The sequence below is a fragment of the Muntiacus reevesi genome, chromosome 1 (genome assembly GCF_963930625.1).
Source record: "Muntiacus reevesi chromosome 1, mMunRee1.1, whole genome shotgun sequence".
NCBI classification, from domain to species: domain Eukaryota; kingdom Metazoa; phylum Chordata; class Mammalia; order Artiodactyla; family Cervidae; genus Muntiacus; species Muntiacus reevesi.
Genome location: NC_089249.1, coordinates 152,120,076 through 152,133,026, shown reverse-complemented (window position 1 = coordinate 152,133,026; position 12,951 = coordinate 152,120,076). Strand labels below are relative to the sequence as shown.

Here is a 12,951-nt window from a genome sequence, read left to right as displayed (position 1 = left end):
ACCCGGGAATCGAACCAGAGTCTTCTGCATTGCAGGCGGATTCTTAACCAACTAGCCACCAGGGAAGCCCATCAAGCAACAGAGAATAAAGTGTAGTGAACTTCTACATTTAAAGACTATGTATAGTCATTTAAAATTATGTAGAAGAATTCTTAATGACACAGTAGTAAGGATAGATATGTTAAACTGAAAGGTGGATTACAAATTAGTATAGTATACACTGTGATCCCATTTAAAAAGTATATATGCAGAGAAAAAAAGATAGAGGGGATTTATATCAAAATGTTATTTTCTTAAGTGGTGATGAAATTGTGAATGATTTCTATTTTCTTTTTCTTTATCAATATTTTCTGTTTTTCTGCAGTATGATATATTTACTTGCAATGAAGTTATTGTGTCTGTGTGCTTTTTCAGGGGGAGTGTGTGAGTTATTCCCCCTGCCACCCGGCTTAGGGTGTCCTCTGTGCTCCCATCCATCATAGAGATTGTAGTGTGTTATCATTTACCCTTCTGACTCTATGGAGCCTGAAACAAAGTTTGGTGACAGTCATGGTTTCAGTCAATCAGCATTTCAGTAAGAAAAGAGCAAACAGAGTGGGAATGAAGGGAAGAGGGAAGGAGAAAGGAAACCACCCTACAGAGATATGTATCTGAGGTTATTTTTTCAGCCTCATTCCCCAAGATCCAAAAGTAGGTGGTAGATGGGATATTACTCATATAGTTCTTTATACTAATCCAGAAAATGAGTTGAACCACTTATCTTTAAATTCTGATTGTGGAACACCAAACATATATGTGAAGGAATTTACCTGCTAGAAAAAACGAAGGGGTAGGGTTCCTATGTTTTGAGAGGCCAGAGTGGATCTTCCAGAAATTATTGAGACAAATGAAGCCTATTGCAATAGAAAGTGCTGCTGTGCCACCCACTCCCCCATTCCCCCTGTCCTTCCACTGGTTGTATCCAGAAAGCCGTTTTAATCAGAAGATTTGGCAGATGAGGGAGTTGCTGCCTGGTTACCTTTCGGATTTTCTGGGTGAAAGATCCTAAGGGAGCCTGGGGACTGCAAGCTGATCCAGCCACTCACGTCATGTATCTATTTAAACATTTAATTTGGGGAGAAAGCCAGAGGAGTGAACTTAATATAACTCTGTGTTGTTTTTCTTTCCAGGAAGGAGAGCAGTTTGTGAAGAAAATTGGTGGTATTTTTGCCTTCAAGGTGAAGGATGGCCCTGGGGGTAAAGAAGCCACCTGGGTGGTGGACGTGAAGAACGGCAAAGGATCAGTGCTGCCTAACTCAGGTCAGGGCGGTGATGACCTCACTGATGGGAGCACTGACAAGCTCACAGAGGAAGATGGGGGCCTGCCTTGGTGGCCCCAGAAGGGCTGGCTTTAGAGTTGTAGAATCTTGTCAAGGACTGGGGAATCTTTGGGAATAGGATAGGTCCTGTCTGTTTCCTCCCAAAGATTGAGAGGCTCCATCACTGTGGCTAGCGTTAGGCTTTGGAACTAGACAAGCTTGGGTGTAGAGTCCTGGTCCTGCCACTCACAGATTCTGGCCTTAAATTATTTCACTTCTCTGAGCTTTGTTTTTTTTCATTTGTAAATGGAAATAATAAATGGTTCCTATTTCATAGGATTTGTGTGGGGATTAAGAGAATTGTCTGCTAATTAACCTGTGAAGCGCATGGTTCAGTGTATGGCTACATGTCCTCAAAAGACCTGTCTATACTCACTGTCTCCACTTCCTGTCATCTCAGTGTTTCTTGAACCTACTCCAGTCAGCCTTTGTCAGCTCATCATTATTCCAGAACTGTTCTTGTCAAGGTCATATTGTTAACTTCAGTGGTTAATTCCCAGTTCTGATAATATTACTTTTCCAGGCTTTCTTCCTACCTGTTGGGTGTTCCTTCTTGGCCTCTCCCTGTTTTTTCCTCATCTCTAAGCATGTAAATGTTGGTGCTCTAAGGCTCAGTTCTATCTACATTCACTCCCTGGGGCTCTCATCTAATCTCATGCTTTTCAAACCATCTCCACACTGATGACTCCCAGATATCTTAGTGTGAACTCAGATATTGCACTCCAAGGTGTATATCCAGCTGCTTAACTAACAGATTTAACTTGGATACTTACTAAGTATCTGCTGATATTCCATTTTGATAAATTGCCCCTTTGTTTAACCAGGTCCTCCGTCTAAAATCCTTGAAGTCATGCTTGGCTCTTCTTCTTTTAACTGAAGTATCATTGACTTACAGTACTGTTCCTGTCTCTGCTGTACATGCCATGTGATTGGCCCTAGTCTTCTCTTTCTTACTACATCTTCCTCACATTGCTGCAGTCATAGTGGCTTCCTTGCTGTGGCTTGAATGTAAGGTATTCCCAGTTCTGGAACTTTCTACTGCCTGGGCTCATCATCCCTCAGATATCCTCATGGCTGGTCCTTGGATTTGCTTTGGATTTTTGCCCAAAGGTCACCTTCTCAGTGAGTGTTTCCCCAACCACACTTCTAAATCACACCTCATTACCATTCCCTATTGTCCTTTTCTGCCTTACTTTTCTTCATAGCACTTACCTCCATTTGATATACTGTATCTTACTTATTTGCTTATTGTCCATCCCCCACTTGAGTTGTAAGCTGCATGAAGGCAGAGCTTTTGCTTCTTAGGTTCACTGCTATATTCACAGGCCTAGAATAATATCTGATACCTGGTAGGCCTTCAATAAAATAGATAATAAAAATGAACAGCAGAATGAATGAGTGATGTTTAGTAAGCATTCAGTAAATGGTAGCTATATTGTATGTTATGTTTCTCTCTTTGAAGAGAACCTGGTGCAATTGAGAGAGGTGATCGAGGGACACTAGCTTTTTTGAAAAAAATGAAAGTCAAGAGTTGTGTTTTAGAGGATGAAGCTGCTGCAATAGACATGATGAATTAGAAAGGAAGAAATCAGAGGCAGAGAGTGCATTTAAGAGAATGGATGATACCACCATCTAAGTAAGCAAAAAGGATAGATTGAGTGTTGGCAGTGAGAAAAGTGTTTGTTAGGTGGTAGTCACCAGGAGTGTTTGGGGTGAAATTGATGGTACCTGAACTGTGAAGGAAGAGGAGTTCTATCAATACTCATAGGGTTATTGAGATCAAATAAAGTCCAGGTATGTGAAGCTCTCAGCATAGAGAGAGCTCAGTGAGTGCTGGCATAGTAACAGCAGCAGCAGCAGTTTATTTCCTAAAGTCACTAGGAGTCCTTTCTTGGAATATTAGGATCTAATCCAGCTATAAATCAAGTCCAGCTCTCTCAATTTGCTAACTTTTTTTCTCCCTGCTCTTTGATGTTATCTATCTACAAGAGAATTGGATTTTCTAAATTGTAAATACCTTAATGTTTTTTAAAACACAATAGTATTAATATTATTAGTTTTCTACAAAAAGTTAAATACTTAGATTTACACTTTAAAAACATGTACAGAATCTATATGCTGAAAATTATAAAACATTAACAAAGGAAATCAAAGAAAACCTAACTGAATGGAGGGAAATAACATATTCTTAGACTGGAAGACTCAGTTGAATAAAGGTGTCACTTCTCAAATTCATCTATGGACTAAATACAATTTCTACCAAAATTCCAACAAGACTTTTCTCAGTCATAGACAAGCTTATTTAAAAATTTATATGGAAAATCATAGGCCCTAGGATAGCTTAAAAATCATTACAAAAAATAAAGTGGGAAGAATTACTCTACCTGATATTAAGGCTTATTGTGATTATTTTTTATTATTGGAGTGTACTTATTTTACACTACCGTCAGTTTCTGCTGTGTAGCAAAGTGAATCAGCCTTATGTAAACATGTCAGTGTTAGTTGCTCAGTTGTATCCAACTCTGTGACCCCATGGACCATATAGCCTACCAGACTCCTCTGTCCATGGAGTTCTCCAGGCAAGAATACTAGAGTGGGTTGCCATTCCCTTCTCCAGGGGATCTTCCCAACCCAGGAGTTGAACTCGGCGTCCCACATTGCAGGCAGATTCTTTACCATCTGAGCCACCAGGGAAGCCCTATATGTATACATACATCCCTTCTTTTTTGGATTTCCATCCATTTAGGTCGCCACAGAGCACAGAGTAGAGGTCTCTGTGCTGCAGTAGATTCTCATTAGTTATCTGTTTTATACATAGTAATGTGTATATGTTAATCCCAATCTCTCAATCCATCCCACCCCTCCCCCCATAAATACCTTAATTTTTACGACTTTAGACCTTTTTTCATGTAATGAGAAAATTTTGTTACAGGCAAAGATGGAATGGCTGTTAAATCACAGTCCTTTTAAGGGTTACCCCTGCATTCTAAGACATACAAAAATTTTTAATTTCCAATATTGTTTTAGTTAATAATACGGGCATCATATACTTTAATAGTTTATCCCCATCCTAGTCCATTTGAGCTGCTGTATTGAACATACCACTGCCTGGGTGGTGCATAAACAACAGGAATTTATCTGTCATAGTTCTGGTGACTGGAAGTCCAAGATCAGGACATTGCTATGATCACATTTAGTGAGGCCCCTCTTCCTGGTTCATAGCCAGTGCTTTCTTACTGTGGGCTCACATTGTCCAAGGGCTCAGGGTCTCTCTGAAGCCTCTTAATAAGGCATAAATCCCATTCATAAGGGCTCTACTGTCATGACCCCGGAAGGCCCTCCATACTAATACTATAGCATCAAGCATTAGGATTTCAGCATATGAGTTTTGGGGGGATACAGACATTCAGACGATAGCAACTGCTATTTTTTTTTTTTTAATTAAGGCAAAGATTAGCTAACTGTTGGGCCATAATTTGATATTATTACTGTTATCAGTTGTAGTGCTATTAGAGTACTGTTGTTATACTGATTACCTAAAACACTGACTGCTGAAAATTTTAATTTCTTGGTGAATTTTTCCTTTGGCACTTGAAACCTCTCATTTGTCCAAAGTAGACATGGCTGATTTTGCAAGAAGAATTTAGGGTCTTTGTGATATGGCCTTTTTGCCATTATACTTTGATTATAGTATTAAAATTATTATTTTAAAAACTTTGTTTTTATATAAGTGATACATAATCAAGTATGAAAAATAGAGAAATAAAATGAAAAAGTTACTCTCCTATAATCTTACCATCTATATATATCAAGAGTTGACAAATGGTGGCCTGTGGGCCAAATTCATCCCGCCACCTGATTTTTTGTTTTGTGTAAAATTTTTTTGATGTCTAGTCCATAAAGAAGGGCATAAATCTGAGTGTACAGGCAAATAAATGTTAACAAATGAATACATCTCCCAGCTCAAGATGTAGAATGTTGCCAGCACTCTAGAAACCTCCCGCATATCACCTCCCATCTCTGATCATTCCCCAAAGGAACCGCTATTCCAAGTTCTATTACCATAAGTTGAATTTTATTTATTTTGGAAATTCATATAGATGGAGCCATACAATATTTACTGTTTGACTTGTGGCTTCTTTCATTATTGTAAGATTCATTATATTATTGCATGTAGTGTTAGTTCATTTTTACTATGTGAATGCATCAGAATTTATTTATTCAGTTCATGGTTGATATATCTTTACATGTTTCCATTTTGGGGTGTTAGTGAATAAAGCCATTACAGACATTCTCATGTGTGTCTTTTAGTGGACATACGTACTTATCTCCATTTGGCATATAATCAGGAATAGAAATATTAACTCATGAGCTACCATACAGCCAAGTTTCCTTGTGGACATACTGTTTTAATTCTCTGCTGTATTACTCTTCAGTGTTATATGAGAGTTTTATTTGCTCCACATTTTTGACAGTACTTTGGTAATTTAGTTTTTTTTTTTTAAAGTCAAGTTCTTTAAGGTATAATTTATGTACAATAAAATCTACCTTTTTTAGATTACAATTCTATGAATTTAGACAAATGCCTACAGTTGTATGCCACTACCAAAAATCAAGATACAGAATATTTCAAAAAAATGTCCTTGTCTCCTTTTGTAGTCAATCCCCTTCTCTCATGCTCAGGCCCTGGCAACCCCTGATCTGATTTCTGTCCCTGTGGTTTCACTTTTTCCAGAATGTCATAAACTGCAAATGGAATCATGATAGCCTGCAGCTTTTTGAGCCCACTTCTTTCATGTACTGTCAGTAGTTTTGTTCCTTTTTTGTTGCTGAGTAGCTTATCCAGTCACTGGCTGATGTATATATGTCTTTTTTCCAGGTTTTGGCAGTTTGAATAAAGCCATTATGAACATTCATATACAGGTTTTTATGTGGATTTATGTTTTCATTTCTCTTGAGTAAACACTTAAGAGTGGGATTACCAGGTTATGTGCCATTTGTGTTTTTAGCTTTCTAAGAAACTTCCAGGCTGTTTTCTAAAGTGACTGTAACATTTTACAGTCCCTCTAGCGTTATATTGACCTTTTAGCTGTTCACCCTCACCAGCACTGGGTATTTTTGAAGCTATTCATTGTAGTAGGTATGTTGTAGTATCTGATCTATACTTTAAATTTGCATTTTTCTGATGATTAGTGGAGCTGAGCACCATTTCATGTGCTATCTTTGGCCGTTTGGAGATCTTTTGTATGTGCCTGTTTATTTACCTATTTTTGTGTTGGTCTATCCACCCTTTTCTAATTGAGTGATAGGAGTTTTTTTATATTTTCTGGCTACAAGTTCTTTGTTAGATAAATGAGTTACAAATAATTTCTCCCTTTTGGTCTGCTACTGTTTTGAAACTAGTTTTGTTGGAGTCCAGCTGCATGCATTTGTTTATGTATCATCTGTGGCTGCTCTAATGCAGTGGGTGCAGGGTTGTGCTGTAGATGCGTTGCAGTAGAGACCTAATGGCTCACACAGCCTAAAATATGTAATGTCTGATCCTTTGCAGAAAGGTTTTGTTAAGCCCAGATATCACTAGGCATGCATCTGCTATTACTGTGTGACAAATGACCACTAACTTAGTGGTTTAAAACAACACACACATTTATTACTTCATAGCTTCCATGGGTAAGTTGGCTGAGGACAGCTTAGCTGGGTCCTCTGCATAAGGTCTTGCAGGCTGCAGTCAGCGTGTTGTCCAGGGCTGGGTTGTCATCTGGAGACTTGGCTGGAGAAGGGGTTTAAATACAAGCTCAATCATGTTGCTGCAGAAGTAACTTCCTTGCAACTGTAAGAATGATAGCATCAGGTTTGTTTTTTTTTTTTTTTTTTTTTTTTACTGGTTATAGACCAGAGTCTACCCTCAGCTCCTAAAGGCCAGTACCCTGCCATGTGGCTCTCTCCCTGTGCAGTATGTAGCTCACAGGATAGCAGCTAGCTTATTCAAGGCCAGCAGGAGAGTGAGACAAAGTAGGCCAGCAAGAGAGAGTCTTATATAATGTAATACAACACAAGAATGACAGACCATCATCTTTCTCATGTTCTGCAGGCTAGAAGCAAGTCACAGGTCCTGACCATACTCGAGAATAGGGGATTATACGAAGGCATGAATGAAAACTGGAAGGCAACGATCACAGGGGTCACCTTAGAGTCTGTGTGCCACAGTAGCTACTATTATTATATTGGTCTCCAAGTTTACAGATGTTTTTCCTGTACATATATAATTGAATATCTGTTTTTAAGCAAAACGTGGGTTCATGCTTATAGTTCGTTTTGTAACTGGCTTGTGTAACCGTATCATGAACAGTATAATATGAGTATCTTTTCAGGTCAGTGAAATGTAGATCCTCATCATCTAATGGCTGCATTGTACCCCACTATATGAATATACCATCATTATTTAATGTATTCCCTCTTGCTAAATATCAAGATTGCTTGTGATTTATGCCACATTTTACCAGGCTACTGTAGAGTGTATATGAATGCCCATGTGCCCACACTAACACTGGGTGTGATTCTGTTGCAGTCAGTGACTTTTGACTAAAATGTACACATGAAACTGAACACTCCCCTTTTCTCTTTCTTTCTGAATGTCTGTTTTAGATAAGAAGGCTGACTGCACAATCACAATGGCTGACTCGGACTTACTGGCTTTGATGACTGGTAAAATGAATCCTCAGACGGTATGTATGATGGTGCTTATATCCTTATATTAGATGTGTTTTGGTTTTTCCCTGATGGCTCAGTTGGTAAAGAATCCGCCTGCAATACAGGAGACCTGGGTTTGATGCCTGGGCTGGGAAGATGCCCTGGAGGAGGGCACTCTAATATTCTTGCTTGGAGAACCCCCATGGACAGAGGAGCCTGGCTAGCTACAGTTCATGAGGTTGCAAAAAGTTGGACATGACTGAGCGACTTAGCACAAATACACGCACAGGTGGGTTTCAGCCCATTTGACTTCATCACCTGTCTCAGCCTCATCCCATAAAATCTGAAGAGGTCAAACCCACAAAACTCAGTGTTCCCCAAATGTCCACTTAGTGAATGACAAACAGTTGTGGATCTAACCACGGGCCAGCCACTGCCTTGTGTGCTAGAAATGTCCAGATGAATAAGAAATAGTTCACTTGTTCAGGGCATCCACAATTTGGTACAAGACAGGTTTGCAGAAGAATAAGCCAAATAGTCATGGTGCCCTGTCTGGCTTGTGGTTGGGGAGGGTGGAAGAAGAGAAGCCATGTCTTCCTGGGCTGTCAGAGAAGGCTTCACAGAGGAAACAACACTTGGCTTTGTCCTGGGAGTGATCAGGAATCAGCAGTGTACAGGTGGAGAATAGGAGTCATTCAGATAGAAGGAGGGGCCGGTGGTCACAGAGGCAAGACCTTCTACTTTCGTATCTTTGCCTGTGCTCTTTTTTTTTTTTTTTTGTCTGAGCTGTGACTTCCTTGACAAACTCCTTGTCTTTCAAAATGAACTTAGGGACTTCCCTAGTGGTTCAGTGGTTAAGACTCTGCACTCCCAATTCATGGGGCTTGTGTTCGATCCCTGGTCGGGGAACTAGATGCCACATGCTACAACTAATAGTTCACATTCTGCAACTAAAGGTCCCTTATGCTGCAAGTGAGAACCGACATAGCCAAATAAATAAATATTAATATAACAAAACAACATGAATTTAGATGTTATATTTAAAGACCTGCTACCACATTGTTGGGGAGCTATAGTCAGTCCCTCTTCTGGGCCACTTGCTGGACTGCTAACCTAGCACTTGTTTCATTATGCTAGTCATAATGTGCCTGTCTCTTCCCCATTAGATTTAGATTGTGTTTGTCTCAAGGAAACAAACCATATCTTGTTCATCCTTGTGTCTTTAGAACTTAACATGGTGCCTGGTGTGCATGCATGCTAAGTTGTATCAGTCGTGTCCAACCCTTTGTGACCCTGTGAACTGTAGCCCGCTGGGCTCCTCCGTCCATGAGACTCTCCAGGCAAGAATACTGGAGTGGGTTGCCATGCCCTCCTCCAGGGTCTTCCCGATCCAGGGATTGAACCTGCGTCTATGTCTTCGGCTTTGGCAGGCAGGTTCTTCACCACTAGCACCACCATTTGTATTTCTCTAAAATGTATTTATGCCTTGTATAGATTTTTCAGGCCTCCAGTTGTCTGGGTTCTTCTTATACCCTTTAGTTGCACAATGTTGAGTAAACTTGATGTATGTTATCCGTAGATAGTACAAAGGAAACTAGGATGCTGCTTCCATTATAACTTTATTTTTTTTGTTGTTGTTAACTCAGCCTGATTTGTTTCAGGTCTTGTTCCTATGGTACCCTCGTAATTTGAAAGATTAGATAAAACAACTAAATCTGACTCCTATTTGTATTCCTTTTAAAAATGGTTATTCTTAGCAACTAAGCACATTTCAGCTGATGCATTGACAAGTGAGAGACTTACATCTATGACGTTTCAACTGAATACACACATTGACACTGACATTTCCACCCACTGCACCCTCTTCAAAATCTGGAAAGAACAGAGGCCACCAGTGTCAGAGCTGGCACGTCCCCCTTCCCACCCACTGCAGCTCAGCCACTGTGCACTCCATACACTCACTTGGTAGCGTGGTCAGGCTTCACACTCCACTGCCTTTGTTTTCTCAGTTTATCTGTTTACCACCCATTTGCAGAGTGAAATGTCAGCTTACTTTTCCTGAACACCTGTTAGCACCCAGAGGAATTAAAGATAAATGTGGGAGACCTTTGCGTTAATGTGCTAATGTTCATATCTTCTCTAGAGTGCACAGGCTTTAGTAGTTGTGATGCACAGACTTAAATTTGCCCTGCAGCATGTGGAATCTACCTGGACCAGGGTTCAAACTCATGTTCCCTGCATTGGAAGGCAGATTTTTAACCACTGGACCAGCAGGAAAATCCTCCCAGGCAGTTGTTAAATGGAAGAAGTTGAATCTCTGCACTTGGGACTGGTTCGAGTCTCCTTATTGAGCCAAAGATTCACACAGGTGCCTCAGTCTCAGCAAGCTGCTCTGCCTCCCTCTGTAGGGAATACAAAAAAGGGAGAAAAATGGTGACGTTTCATTGCATAGATGCATCTGTAATCAAATCCCAAGTTTCTAAGTATGTTACACATGTGCTTTTCCTCCCTGCTGGCAGACCCACTGAACGTGTAATGTTTTTAAATAAAATCAGTCTAGCATGAGCCCACTCTGCCTAATATGTGGAAAATGTACCTCCTTTGAGGAAGACAGGTAATGGCAGACTCAGTTTCTAAGAGAACAGATTTTGGAAAAGTGTTCCTTTTGACTGCTCTGTGTAAAGCATGACTTTTACAAATTCACCCTTGTGATGAATCAGGTGCTAAATCTGTTATGGAAAGCCAAGTTTCATATTTTGAAGAAAGTTTGACACCTGGATAAATAAATCATCTTGGGGCTGGATAGTTTAGTGCATGTGTGCTAAGGCATTTCAGTCATGTCCAATTCTTTGTGACCCTATGGATAATCTAGAAATATCAGTGATCTCAAAACAAAAAAAGCAAATAATAAATGTTATTTTTTCTTCCTCACAGGCCTTCTTTCAAGGCAAATTGAAAATCAACGGCAACATGGGTCTGGCTATGAAATTACAAAATCTCCAGCTTCAGCCTGGCAAAGCTAAGCTGTGAACTCCCTTTGCCTCCTTTGAAGATCAAGATGAGATATATAGATATATATCCATATATTTCATTGTCAGAACTTAGATTGAAACTATACATTGGGAAATAGCATGAGATTTGTTTTTAAATGGGTGTGATCAGTTCTGTTTTTTCTAAGCACTGGGTGAATAGAACCTGATGGTTTACTACTGCTTTGCTGAGTTGCAAACAAATGTGCATCACAGAGTTAATGTGGTAATTATGGTTTGGGGGTAAAATTGAGTTTTAGAATAAAGTTAGAAATAGCAAAATACAAAACGTATGTAAACAGAAGCTCTCATTTTGCTAATAATGTATATTTGAAGATTATTCTGCTGAAATTTCAAGTTTTCCTTGGGAAAATGAGGGAAGAAACAGAATACCATTATTAGCTGACCAGTAATTAATGTTGTGCATTTAATGACATTAATATATTTCCCAGTGATAATTTTTAAAATTCTGTACTGGGATTTTTGTTTTTAAAAAAATAAACTTTAAAAATTTGAATTTCATGCCATCAAAGTGGCATTTTCTTCCCAAATCAAAGAAATGTGATCAAAGCTTGGGAGTAAAAATCTACCACTGAACCCAGGCCTATTTTTTAAAATAAAAATATTTTTAAATGAGATTTGTTCTTGAAAAAATCAGTGTGTAAGAGTCACAAAATGCTGTTTTGAAAGTAATTCAGTGAATGGAGTTTGCTTTGAGATGCACAGTTTTCAAATTATAATCTTGTATTAATTTAAATTTGTAACATTCTTAATTATAATTTTCCTTTTTCGTATGTTAGTTTAACCACATTTATCTTCCTAGTTTTTCTAATGCTAATGTCATTTCTAATAACTCAGTAAAATGTGGGGTAAAATTATGTTTTTGGAAGAATATTTAATATCAAAATTAAAATAGCTCTTCCTCATTGCCTTTGTTTTTACTGTGTATATTATTTTTGTTCAAAGTTTTCCAAATGATGGAGAGTAAGAGAAAAATTTGAGATTTATAATCTGTGTTACCTAGACTACTGTCTACTGGTACTCTGGCATAATCAGCCACTAGTTCTTGATTAGGGAGGTGCTGTGTTGTGGTGGAAAGAGCACTTGACTAGAAGTTAGGAGTCTTGTTTCTCTTAGGCAAATAAGTGACTGTCTGTCTGAACCTTTTCCCTAAACTGTTAAAAGAGAGAATTTAAGATGGTCTCTAAGGCTCCTTCTGCTCTGATAATCTTGTGAGTCTCTTAGTAGAACCTTTGGGAGACATCCAGACCCCACCTTTCTTCTGTTAAGATGGTTACTTCACCCAAAGGTGGTTGGAGGTAAAAAGCCAGGTGGTTTCATTTGTTTGTTTAAATACTTGGAGTCTCTAATAATGAAATCAGGACTGTGGATCTGATCCCCCTAGACCATTTAACTTTGCATGTTCTGCGACCAGCAGAACAATGTTTGGAGCTAGGGAAAGGTGGTAAATAAGCCAGTATAAGTTGACCTCAGGTCCCCCAAAATGAATTCAGAACACAGACTTACTTCCTAATCATGGTTGCTTTTTACTCTCTGAAGAAATAAAGGCTTCAAGAAAATTGTTCCAACAAAATGTGTGACTTCTTTGTAGTTTGGATTTGCTGCTGCGTTCTGTCTTCACTTATTTCAGGTAGCAGGAGATATTTGTTATAGCCTTTAGGATGAACCTGAAAAAACAACAACAACAACAGGTTCTTGGGGTAGAGATAGATAGATTCATGTGTAAATATAATTTATATGTATAATAGAGAAGTATTTCATGATAAAAATATAGCAGCAGTTTAATTTCTAGGGAAGCATCATGGTTTGGAGGAAAGAGGTTAACAAATCTGGGGTAAAACTGATGCTGTTAC

At 38.9% G+C, this 12,951-nt stretch overlaps 1 protein-coding gene across 1 annotated transcript in view; it reads left to right on the top strand.

Moving 5' to 3' along the window:
* LOC136151636 (sterol carrier protein 2) overlaps positions 1 to 12,671 on the top strand; it is a 106,186-nt gene extending 93,515 nt beyond the window's left edge. Inside the window, exons 14-16 of the mRNA XM_065912934.1 lie at positions 1,170 to 1,299; positions 8,004 to 8,083; positions 10,983 to 12,671. Coding sequence (XP_065769006.1) covers positions 1,170 to 1,299; positions 8,004 to 8,083; positions 10,983 to 11,078 — 306 coding nt within the window. The 3' untranslated portion in view covers positions 11,079 to 12,671. The remainder of the gene's footprint in view (positions 1 to 1,169; positions 1,300 to 8,003; positions 8,084 to 10,982) is intronic.
* The last annotated feature ends 280 nt before the right edge of the window (positions 12,672 to 12,951 follow it).